General features: G+C 48.6%; 1 protein-coding gene across 9 annotated transcripts in view; it reads right to left on the minus strand.

Moving 5' to 3' along the window:
• The window catches only part of SEPTIN11 (septin 11), a 47,777-nt gene that overhangs the window by 8,508 nt on the left and 26,586 nt on the right, over positions 1–12,683 (minus strand). For all 9 annotated transcript variants that reach the window (XR_011048386.1, XR_011048384.1, XR_011048383.1 and 6 more), the window contains exons 3-9: positions 12,257–12,452; positions 10,181–10,367; positions 8,327–8,488; positions 6,930–7,026; positions 5,765–5,933; positions 1,544–1,676; positions 723–910 (exon numbers count right to left, since the gene is read on the minus strand). Coding sequence is in view for 5 of the 9 variants with exons in the window: in XM_068403297.1 (XP_068259398.1) it covers positions 723–910; positions 1,544–1,676; positions 5,765–5,933; positions 6,930–7,026; positions 8,327–8,488; positions 10,181–10,367; positions 12,257–12,452 (1,132 nt within the window). In the remaining 4 variants the exon portion in view is untranslated. The remainder of the gene's footprint in view (positions 1–722; positions 911–1,543; positions 1,677–5,764; positions 5,934–6,929; positions 7,027–8,326; positions 8,489–10,180; positions 10,368–12,256; positions 12,453–12,683) is intronic.

Genomic DNA, 12,683 nt, shown 5'->3' on the forward strand with positions numbered 1-12,683 from the left:
ACTAAGCTGCTGGAATCTCAAGCGTACTGGAGGGTACAGGATTATATTCCTAGCATATGAATATAAAAGAGTAGAAAACAGTGCCTTTATCTTTACTAAAAGGTATGGCTTTCTTAGCTTATTATCTCAACTCAACACAACCACAAATGCCATTTACCTGCGATTAAGGTACCATAGTAATTTAGGTTTTTAAAAAAACAAACCCCAAACTTCTTGTCTTTAAAGTAAACTTCCAAGTATTCACTTTTGGCGCTAGCATTTCCCATGTAAAAATAACATGGAGGTTTTGGTTTCTAATCTACTTCTACGTACAACTACAACCTTAAGGAACGGGAAGGGGAGACTACTCTTGGGTGAAAGAAAGGACGGGTAAAGACCTCCTTAATAACTTTGGCTGAGGCAGGTAAATCTGAGTCCAGAACATCCCAGAGCTGTTCCAGAAGATGCTGGACAAATGACAGGTCAAACCTCCACCGTCCGATTGCTCTCCCATACCAGTCAGACTTTGACATAAAATTTGAAGGTACTCTTCTAGAGAAGAAATTAAGATCATGTCCCTGGCCCACCCTTTAGAAAAAAATATTTTATTTCATCAGGCTGATAAAAGCCCAGTTTCCAGTCTGGTAATGGGGAAAAGCAAATACAGACATGCAGCAAGAAAGAACAAACAACCTCCCAAACTGTAACAAACCCTACAAAGGACGTGGGTGACATCCGCTTACTTTTTCTTGTCCTTGTCTTTCTTGGTTTGTTGAGAACCTGCCTGCTGAGCCTGTGACTGTAATAGCTGAGCTGCTGCCTTCTTTTTTTGAAAGTTGTTCAGCTCTTCTTCAAGTTCCTTCTTTTTGTCTTCCACTTTTTTCTTCTCTTCTTGATGAGTCCTCTTTAGATGGTCAAACTTTTCGTGAAGCTGCCGGGACAGAGACAACGAGAATGGGACAGGAAGAGAAGAATGTGTCACCCCAATTATGGATAATGATGCCTGAAGTGGTTCTGCTGGCACTGAGGCCTCAACTGCATTAATAACATACCCTACAAAGCAATACGCTTCTCTGGAGCTCTTCTCTGTACTTCTGTAGAAGCACACGCTCCTCCCTGAGGCCCAAGAAACAGCTCCTTCCCCTAGCAGAACGTGTACATTTGCACTGTCCCACAGCAATCAGTGCTGACCCATCGCACCAAGCAAATCACAGCAGGGCAGCTCTGTCATGTCCCTCTATAACTACTCTGAGTGGGACCTACTGTCCTCTGAGAAGTCCTTATCTACTTACTCAATGTCTCCAGATGCGTGCAACTGCTCAAGGGCAGCGCTGGCTGTACCCTAGCTGAAGACCCACTGCAAATCAACATTGCTTTGAGTAGCAAACATATTCTCTCCTTTGGGTGGGACTGAAGAGGTGAGAGAGAAGAGAGGGCTCCCACAACACAGCAAGGACCTTTGCAGGCTTGATGTTGGAATCTGGATGCTCACCTTCTCAGGGCTCTCCCAGAAAAGGCCCAGCCTAAACCCTCATACACATCCTCTCAGTTACAACATACTCACATCTTTCTCAGCTTCCTTCAACTCTGCTTCCTTCTCCTTCACTCGCATGACGAACATCTGCCTCATTTCATCCTCCTTCTTCTGGAGCTCGCCCAGGAATTCGTTCCTCTTTGCTTCGTAAGTCTCTTGGAGACTGTTAAAAACACAGAAAAAACAGTCAGAGCTGTGTTTCAAGCACAGTCATGAGTTTCCAGCCTTTGGCAATCTTACTGCGTTGTATCATCACAAAACATCGTCAGAGATCCATGACTGCAACAGAGGCACCATCACCTCCACTGAAACCAGCCCTACCTTGCTAGGTGGCAGCAGTGGGAGACAAACTGGCCAGCAGAAGACAATCATGGTGTTCAGGACCCTGTAAATCACTCAGCAGGCAGGATGACTATCCCTGAAAATACACAACTACTACCTAAGCATCTACAGCATCCCTGACACTCACGGGGCTTGTGGTTTGAGTCCCACCTTCCCACCTCTCCCACTGTTTGTCCTGAATCTCTTCATTTGAAGTGCAAGATTTGTGGAACAGAGGCCTTTAGCTGTAGAGGGAGGCTAAGCCTTTGCGAACAACCAGCAGCGTTCTTCCTCCAAACCACCACATTACTGAATTCCTTCATTCCCCTCTACTTCTCAGCATTCCTTTGGTTCCCCAGCCCTGAGATACCGCAGCAAAGATTTGGGACACCAAATCTGTTGTCCACGCACCTCTGAGATTTTCAGAGCCTCTTAGGAACTCTGGATGCCAAATTCCTCTTCATTTTATTCCTTAAATGGATTTGGGTCTATCAGCCATAATGATAGTGTGGGAATGATAACTATTTCCCCTGAGATGCTTTCTTGAAAATGCATTTTTAAAATGAAAACTCCACTGATATCACACAGATACGTTGCATCCATGTGCCTAAGGAACACATTAGCCACTGGGCTAGTGGAACATCTTAATCTCATTAAAGCCAAGCTTTTGCCTTTCCTCACAAGTGGTGGAGGTTTTGGTGACTTTTTTGTTGCTTTTTTTTTTTTGGTGGGGGAGGAATGTTGAGCTGAGACTTGACAGATAAGCCCAAGTCTTATGTTTGACACTGCTAATTGATGGGCACTTCAGTTGCCTCCTGAAATACTCCTCAGTCTGCCCAGAACTGCTGTTGCACAGCACTGGCCACACACTGGAGGAATCATGCGATTCCAGCCGACCACACCAGCTTCCCACACACTGAAGCAAAAATGCTGATTCTAAAAATGACAAAAATCTTTTCATGGGAGAACAGGGCAAGAGGCATCTTTGGCTTCTTAACTAAATCAAGAACCAGACCACTCACAGCAGACAGAGATCAGGAGACTCAAATCAACACCTCCCTAAAATTCTGTCTTGGATTAATCCTCTGAAACTTAAATTCATAACCCCTTCTGAAGGGTCTGGCTAGAGAAAACCCTGAGGGCAGATTAGCCTTCACTGCTCAGTGAGCAAAACTGACTCTGCAGTTAGGGCCACACTATACTAGGGAGCAGCAGAGCCTTACGGACCAAAACAGACAGCTCTGCACACTGCTAATCGCATCCTGGATAGCGAGTGATTTCTTGCAAAGCCCATTTCCAAAAACACAATGCCAGGGGATGGGCAAGCAGGAAAAGGCTGGCAGGAGCAAGGATGGCAGTGGCTTGCTGTTAAGTTGCCCCAGGTTCAATGCTAACCAGGCTTCAAGCTTAAAAATTTATCACTAACCTAAAGCCAGCAAACTTAATTCTCTACTGAAGTGACTCTGACTTCCAGAGGAACAAAGTTCTCAGAGAAACTGGCCCAGCACCTCCAGGCTGCTATGAAAAAAAAAAAACCCTTACAGCGCTAAGGAATAACAGTCCAAACCAACTGGGATCCCTGCAGCTTCTCACGGACAGAGGACAAGGGAATTTGCTTTTTAAGCATACAAATAAATGAACCTAGATTACAAAAGCAGCTTGATTCCCCAACACACACCCACACACTGAATGCTGCCCTTGTAAATAATGTCTTTTACAAAAATATTTTGAGAAAATTAACCAGAACAGCAGAGAAACCAGACCACAACAGGCACAGGGCAGCAGAAGGGTCTCTGTGCAACAGACCACCCCATTTCATGGAGCAGATGCCTACGGGGACACTGATGCTCCCTCCTCGCCTCCTGCAGCTGGGACAAGCCCTGCCAGCAAGGTGGGTCTCAACCACCACCAGCCTCCCTTTTTCACACCTTGTGCCAGCACCTACACAGCACCAACGGTTTGCTGGGGTCTTTCCTCCTGCTCACCCTCAGATTTATACAAAGCTCCTTGCTCCTGGCTGAAGAACAGTGGTTCCTGTGGCTCCCAGGGCCTAGACCCAGGGGAAAGGCATGTTTTTGATCCCTGGTCTCCAAAGGAAGAACAGGAAGACCCAGACATACTGTTTTCTTAATATATACATCAGCCTCGACCAAACAGCTTGGGATCATGGGTTTTGTTTGTTTATTGGAGGGAGGAGGCACCCAGAGCAAACTGCTCTGAACCAGCATGTACCAGATGGAGAAATTCTGTACATTTTCATTTCCTTTCTACTTATAGCTTGGTCAAAAGAGGCCTCGTGTACAGGAAGCAATGGAAATTCCTCAGATTCCTCAAAGGGAAGGGCTGAGCCCATCTTAAGCCATTGCTCTCCAGAAAGGAAATCCAATAAAGCTTCACACTTGGGCTTAGTAACAGAAATGGGCTCCACTGATTCCAGCAGAGTTTCTGTGCTACAAAAGAAATGCAGCTGCATAAACTCAGCAAGTAACAAACAAAACCCTGAACTGATGCAAACTCCGTGTCATAGCGCAGACCTTGCTCGGCTCACCGTGGGGTGCTGCTTTCCAGAAACGTGAACACAAGGCCCCCCACTCTGCCTTCTGCTCCGAAGCCCACCTGGCTTTCCCCTGTTGAGGATCAGAGATGAACCATGTCCATGGTGATCTGCCCAAGCCAGCCCGTTTCAGGCATGGGCACGCCAACTCCTGACGTGCACGTGTGTGATGGGGGTAAACCCACAGCGATGCACATTTAATTCTGACTGCCCTCCCCTGGGGCAGAGAGGAGCGTGGGATGCTGCTAAGGCAGCGGGTGCAATTGTTGGGGAGAAGTTGGGGAGGACTGGGAAACAGGAAACCAAAGGAGAAAACAAACACTCCCTCCCAGATTCCCACACAGCTGCTGTCCCTGGCTAATGACTTGGGCTTCGGACCAACAAAGCTGTCAGACAGCATAAACTCTGTGTTTAGTAAAAAGCCAAACCTCAAGCATCACACACCCTCTTCACATCGCACCTTGGACCAGCTGTGAAAGGCTCTAGGAGGGTCAACAGGAACATTTATCCCAGGATCTCCCCTTTGGTAATGATTTATACCTCAACACACGAGTCACCTTCATCTCGGCATGGACAAGCTGCACTTTTCAAGCCCACCAATGCTACGTGGCCCTGACCTGCAGTCGAGCAAGCTGGTTGCAAAACCCAGTTGAGTGTGCAGGGGAGGAAAGGGGGCACTACCGTATCACCTGACCATCTCAAACCCTGCCCTTCTCCAAGAGCAAGAAGTGCCAGGAGGAATTTCTGCAGTGACTAACAAACTCCCTGTTCCACAGATTCACTCAAGTCTCCACAAAGCTCATAGTACTGCCAGTAGAAAGATGAGCATAAGCTTCACTTCAGACTCGACAGTTCACAGGTTTTAGGAAAGCAAGAGCAAGGGTGGAGGGGGAAAAACACAATCAACTTCCCAACCCCAAAATGAGATTCTCCCACCTTGAAAACATGACAAGTCAACAATGTGACCAGTTAACTGACCTTAACTGTTCCCAGACACGCCTACAAGCCGTGACTGGGTACTACCACCAACTCTCCCACTGTGTCTTACAAAACCACGCTCCCTTCCACGGTGCTGAGGACACACAGAAACCAGGGAACAGCAGTGATCCTCACGGCAGGCTCTGCATTACAGCCGCCTCTCAGCCACATAAAGCAAAGGACAGTTTCAAACAAGGACAGCAAAATCAGTTTGAAAAGTCCAGTGAGGAACTGCTCTCCACGCTTAGTGACAGGAGGAGCATTTAGAAACGGGTCATATTCTGCTCTCAAAACACATCCCCTTGAAGCACTCTGGTGACAGCTGCTCTAAGTGATCATTTTGTACAACCAAAACCTCCAGCCTCTGGTTGTACAAGGCCCGAGTTGTGCTTTCCCACCTGAAAGGCTTGCTGTCTGGATCCGTGTCCTTGAATCCCATCTCTTCCAGTTTGCAGCGCCTGTACAGCTCGTAGTGTCGGGTGTGCGTCTGCTCTCTCAAGTCCTCCATGTTCACTCGGATCAGCATCTCCCGCAGCTTCACAAAGTCACAGTGATTTTCATTTTCAACTGCAAAAAACACCATGCAAGAAGAGAATGTTAAACCCAGGAGCCAGGTCCTCCCTTTCCATGGACTCGGGCTCCGGTTTAGCAAGCCTCAGAGTTCTTCAGGCACACAAGCAGAACTCCAAGTCAGCCTGCACCAAAATGTCTTGCTGAAATGGGGGTGAAACCATCCCATGCCAACACACAGGCACCGGTTCAAGGCCTTTCACTGGATTTACAAGATCTCTGTTGCCCATCTGTCACAGAGCTGCTGTCTCTCCGTGCAGTTCTGCACCAGCAAGGTGAGGAGCCATTCGCACACAGGATTTCACTTCCCACTCAAACCCACCCTAAATCCAAGCCACCCACAGGGGCCCAAGGCAGGCAGCAGAGCCTCGGTTTGTAGCAGTGGTGAAAGGCAAGGTTATGAGAAGACCCCACCAGAGATGCTGTACCCTTTCCACGCCAGCTAACCTCACAAAGGAGCCCTAATCCCCTGCTCCTGGCACTCAAGGGAGGCAGCACACAGTACAACATGGCTTCCCATAACACCTTCTGCTGGGAGCAGGGGTTGGTGTGCCATGCTCAGCCCCTGGGTGACCAAGTTGTTCAGCCTGCAGCTTGCTGGGCCATTCTCCAACTGGATCCACAGCTGAAGCCACAAGCAGACCACCACTGTCTCAACCCTGGGCTTCTCAGCACTGGTTGGGAAAGCAAGGACCAGCCCTGTCTTTGGCAGCTTCAGTACAGCCTGGGTTGCAAACACAGCCCTAACCAAACTCCCAGTAATGTTACCCTGCTCTTCCCAAAGCCAATGGCTAGGATGACCCCACCACCCTTCCACCAAATCCCCTCCATGTCTAGATCTAGGTTGCAAAGCTCTGCTTTGAACGAGAAGTCTCAGAGCTGTGATCTTGCCTTCCCAGGACAGATTTTGATAAGGACCATCCAGAGATCAATGCACCTTTCATCAGAATGAGGCAGGATAACAAGGTCTTACTCGTGCTTTCGGTAACATACCCTGCACAACGCCCCAGGGGTACTGCCTGGCTTTGGCCATCTTATTGCCGATCTTCACTTCTTCGGTGCTGCCAACTACGGCAAAAGGAAGGTGGACCTACAAAAGGAAAGGGACAATAAGGTTAGAGAGTTCCTTTGTTGCCTTGCCAGGGATTGTTTCTCAAGAAAGCTGTTTGCTGTGGCAGCTGTGATGGATTTAAGTTGACTAAACGCCTTTGCAATTCATCTGGTGTTTTTGAGGGAGCAACAGGACTGTCTGGAGGAGAAACCTGCTCAGACTTAAAGTCCAAAATCCTGAGCTCCTAAAAACAGGAGAGAGGTACATATTTTTCATGTAATTACAAAGCATGACTATTTTAAGCACCGAAGTCTTACAAATTGGAACTGAATTTGAACACTGAGGAAAAATAACTGTCAAACAATAAAGAAAATGAAGTACATCCTCCCGAGGAAGGTAGGCTAAAAATTGAGGGGGTTTCTGCTGCTAGAAATAACTGCTAATGCTTCCTCTTAAAAGGGCAAAGCTGTGAGCAAGGGGAAGACCAGAGTTGACCCAGCCCTGGGCCGACACGTCTGAGTCACCAAGCTCTGCTACGTCCCAGCCCCTCCGTGGGTGTGGTGGTGACAATGTGGGACCTGCTCCCAGAAGTGTGGCTGCTGCCAGGAAGGATCTGGCCGCTGCCACCAGCCCACTCCCTGCCTTAACAGCAGCCAAAAGGGCTCTGGGAGCGGGTGCCGTGTCGGCCGAGCTGTGGTCACAAGCTGTGTGGGAGGGGAAGAAGCCATGTGGCAGAGAAGATGCGATTAACCAGCAAAGGAGTTTTCCTGCAGCCCATGTGGAGGCCCATGGGAAACGGTTGTTTTCCCTCTGTAAACCCCACTAAAATATCGGGTCTACCCTAGCCCTGTTTGCCCTCAAATCCCACCCCTATCGCTAGGGGAAGGGGGTGAAAGCCAGAGCCCTTGCCGCTGGTGGCCACCGACCCTGCCGCAAGCTGGAACATCGCTGGTGACGCCCCTGCTCTCACCGGAAAGCAAAACAAAGGCAGAAGTGAATCACCTCCCACTAAGCAACAAGGGGTCGTTTGGGACAGGAAACCCAAACCCCAGCCCTCTGCCCTGACCGTGTCGGGGCCTGCCTCCCATCCTCTTCCTTTCCCGAGATGGGAATACTGCAATAGTGGAAGGAGATGAAAAAATACTCCGAGGAGAATCGTTTGCCATATAATGAAGTATATCAGTCCAAGAGGCCCATGTGTGACAGGTATCTCCAGCTCCAAAAGCCTTCTGGCCAGCCTGATATCTGTGCTTAGAGTGCAGTTTTAAAGCCAAAAGAAGCACGGCACAAAGTGTCCCACGCAAACCAAGGCAAGTAAAATCCCGCCCAAAAAACATACACTCATCGTGGCGTTTATCTCGGCCACTGTCTCCTCATCCGTCGGGAACTGGTAGATCTGGACGCCGTTGCTGACCAGCTCGCTCATGATTTTACTCTTGAACTTGTGCAACTCGTTTTTTGCAATGGTGTCAGCTTTGGCAATGATTGGGATGATGTTCACCTGCAAGACAAGGACAGCACCTCCACATACAGGACTGCACATGGTGCATCACCGGGAGAGGACGGAGAGCAGCACATATCCTGCAGCAACGGCCCTCTGAGTGCCACCAGCAGAAGACCTTCCCTGGGACTGCTGCTGGCAGCACCTCTGCCTTAGGATTTTCAGGCAGCAGCGATGGCAGCCTTAAAAAGAAGCCAAATGCAATTTGGCAACACGCTATTTCCCGTCCTGTTGTATTCCCCTCCTCATCTGAATTGGCTGGACAGGAAATGCTGTCAGAGATTATTACAAGCTGTTCCAAAAAAAAAAGGAAATTACCATCTAGGCACTACTCCTGCACTCTGCAGCAGGCTGGATCACTGCAAGAGCCACACTCAGACAACAGCCTCTCGTGGGCGTTTGCTCGGGTGCCGTTATCAGGGACACCCTCCAGATGGACAACTTTTTGTCTTGGAGGATTTGCTCTTCCTTGCAACAGCACACAAATTGTAGTGAGGAAGATGTTGATATTGACCTATATGGAGGGATTTTAACTATAGTGCTTGAAAATCCTCTTATATTACATTGCTTAATTCTGTTGAGAGGATGGCCTGGAGTTATGAAAACCCCCTTTGCCAAAAGATAGAACACAAATGCCAATTAGCTCATTCAGGGTAAATCTCCATAACCATATTTTAAGTTGAATAGGGCAGGGGTCCTTCTCCATCACTGCATAAAACCAATCAATAGGCCACTCTAGGAAATAAAACCCCATTGTCATCATTTCTCTTCTGCAGAATCAGCATCCAATAAGCCAAAGGTGCAAGGTGGACTGATTTAAATTGCTTCATAATGATGTAAAGAAGTAGAGATAAAGCTCAATTTAAATACTCAGGTTTTACATTTGTACCTCAGTTATTTTCCCTAGAAGAAGAGAGGTGAAATCTTCTTGCAAGTATCTATTAAAACATCATGGTTTAAACCAAGCTGGGTTCCCATTCTCACTAGTCAGGAGGGTAGCTGAAAAAGCACATGCCAAGTAACATATTTATTCAGGTTCCTCTTGTTTATCAGATTATGGTTAGAACAGCACTACATTTGCCACAGAAGATCAAATCGCTGTTTGTGTCTGGCCAGATGCAGTCAAAGCACACAGAGACAGCGTTTGGATCTGGTTTTCACCCATTAGTAAGATGACCTCAAGTGTTTCAGAAGTACATCTCATCTCATACACACTTACCAAGTCAGGGTTTGTACAAGAAGCTAATTAATCTGTTGGACAAAGTGAAATAGAGATGGCAACCACACCTCTGAGTGCTAGAGCTAGCAGAGTTCAGCTTCAACCTCCCCTCTTCATTTCTGCATTTCAGGAGGAAAACACGCTTTTCTCTCTCTTTCAACAGCCAACTGATCTTTCAGCTGTGAACAAACCTGTCACTGAACTTGGCAGAGTTCACCCACAGGAAAATAAAATCATAAATCCAGTTCCCTGCTCTCAGATTGCTAACGTTAGAGCATAGCTGTGGAGCAAGCGGCCAAGTTTCCCAACCCGAGATGGGACTGGACGAGGGTAGGAGCCTCACACAGCATCTCTGCAACTCCCCACTGCTAAAAACAGGCAGTATTCTTCTGAGCAGGTTTAACTCAGCCTGTGGCAAGATCATAAAAGCAGTAGTAGGGCCACGCCAGGGTCATAATAGGAGCAGCAAGTACCTTACTGTCGAGCTTCTTCATGGTGACCAAGTCTAGGGACTTGAGTGAGTGCCCGGTCGGTGCAATGAAATAGAGGCAGGCGTGAATTCTGGTGTCGTGGTAGTTGAACAGGGATCGTTTGATCTTCAGCTCTTCTTGCAAGTAGGCTTCAAACTGCGCGTCGATGTATTCTACTATAGGCTTGTAGCTGAAGAGAGAAAACATGGAACAGAGAAAACCAGGGTGTTCACTGCCAGGAAAAAAAATAAACATGGAACTGCCACCTACCCCAGCTTGTCCAAAAGCTTCTTTGTGACCTTAAGAGGGAAGGGAGATTCACAAGGGGATAAAAGGAACTCTTCAGGAATTGAAGCCTGTGAGCAAAGCTCAGGAGACAGCTGCACTGTTTGTGTACCTTGGAAGGACCATTTTGTTGAGGGGAAAAAGCTGTGTAACATGCCCTGATCTGACTGATTGTGCTTCTGGAAAGGGAACTGTTCAGTTTGTGTCTCCCTCCACCAAGGGCAGCCCTGGGGCCTCCAGCCCAAGGAAGCTCTCAAAGGAGGGTACTGAGACCAGGGCACCAACACTGCCACTGCCTTCTGCACTGGCCTCACAGCAGTGTTAATGCTCTCCCTCCAAAGCAGTTGTGAGGAGGAAATAGGCCAGCAGGAGTTTCCAGGTCCTCCAGAAACACCCTCGTGACAGCAGCCAGCAAGGCTCTGGTCCGGCCCCTCTGCTCCAGATGCCAGCGCAGCTGTGTGAGCAGTTGCTCAAAACCCTCAGTGAAGCAGGGCAGACTCTTGCTTCATTTACTAAGTGAGAGCTACAGCAAAAGCCAGCCCGTGCTGTGGGAGAGCTGCTGACTCCACAGACAGTACTGAGCACTGCTGGTTAATCTGCAGGCACAGAGGGCACCCCGAATATCACCAGGTGGGTTTGTAACACGACTGCTGCTCTGATTTCTTGACCACAAGACTTCAAGAACCTCAGACAGAGGCACGTTGCAAAGAAAGCAGTGAGGCCTTACACTGGGAGATCATATTAGAGAAAGCATCTTAAAAAGCAAAGCAAGAAGAGACTGGGAGGACTTGAACTAGGAGCACAGAGAAAATCCCACCCACCGCGGACATATGTGCCGGGACACAGCAGGACAAAAGCCATCCCTAAGCCCTGCTGCCCTGTGACTGTCCCTCTCCAACTGCCCGAGAGGGAGGGTGGAGAGGCTTCACCACCAATACTGCTGCCTCTTCTTGTCTGCTGAATGAAGCCAATGCAAAGTGACCTGGCAGTAACGAGCTGCAGAGCATCCCCGCTCCCAGCACCTGCTCCTCCTCGGAGCAGCTTTTGTTCTTGCCCGAGAGCATATGGCAGCGTGTGACGTGCAGAGCTCTCCCCCAGCCCGCACGGGCCCCTCACCACTTTGGCTCTGTAGCATTAGTTAGGAGCAGGAGCCCCAAAGCGGGGGCAACAGTTGCATTTTGGGGTCGGGTCAAGCAGCAAGGAAGCGTTACAGAAATAAAGCACTGTAAAATCTTTTCTAGAAATCTAGTTTTCTCCCTACTGAAGAGGAAGCAGAACCTGCTCAATCTCCATGCTAACAGGGATCTTGGTGGAAACTTGGACATTAAGCTTGCATTTTCAAAGAGCTGTCCAGAGTATTAACTTCATGCACACAACACGGAACTCAGCACCTCGATGCAATGTTAAAGTAAAACCCACTTTGACTTGAACGTTGCAGGATGGTGTGAACAGGAACTACGATCTGAGTTCCAGCTCCCTAAAAGATGCAGTGTAATTGCAATTTGAACTCATGCTTTCAAATATTTACATGTTTCTACTCAAGCAGAGACTTCAACTAAGCTGCACCGAGACAAGGAGGGCAGAAATACAGTTTCAGTGCTGTAGCCGAGTTGATCTGTTTGTTCTTCACTTCAGTTTCTCATCACTTCTACCTGTCGCATGGGGCGAGTGATGTTAGGATGAGGAAACCCCCCCAGGAACAGCGAGGGACCTACTCCCCACGCAGGGCCAGGCCCTTCTGATCTCACAGCACATCAGCACAAGGATTCCTGCTCCTGACAGCAATCAATTTACCTGTCATCTTTGTTAATCTGATCGCCAAATCCAACTGTGTCGACAATAGTCAGCTTCAGACGGACGTTGCTCTCCTGGAGCTCGTAACTCCTGGCTTTCAACCTCACGCCGGGCTCGTTGTGCGTCGCAGGGTCACTTTCAAACTTGGTGTTGAACAGAGTGTCCATCAACGTCGACTTGCCGATGCCAGTTTCGCCTGAGCAGACAAAGGCAGCGTTAGTATGGTCCGACTGCTCTTCCTCACCTCATTCTCAGGCACATTCGCCAGGCTAAGGAGTTATTCCACTTGGGCAGCAGTGGGATTAGGCTACGTGCACATGGCTAAGCAAAATAATCCCTGCAGGAACAGATGTCTTCTGAGACAGTCCCCACCTTCACCAACCCCCCAGGGCTGAACCAGGGACTTTGCGGACACTGGGAGGTGACA

The sequence above is a fragment of the Nyctibius grandis genome, chromosome 6 (genome assembly GCF_013368605.1).
Source record: "Nyctibius grandis isolate bNycGra1 chromosome 6, bNycGra1.pri, whole genome shotgun sequence".
Taxonomy (NCBI): domain Eukaryota; kingdom Metazoa; phylum Chordata; class Aves; order Nyctibiiformes; family Nyctibiidae; genus Nyctibius; species Nyctibius grandis.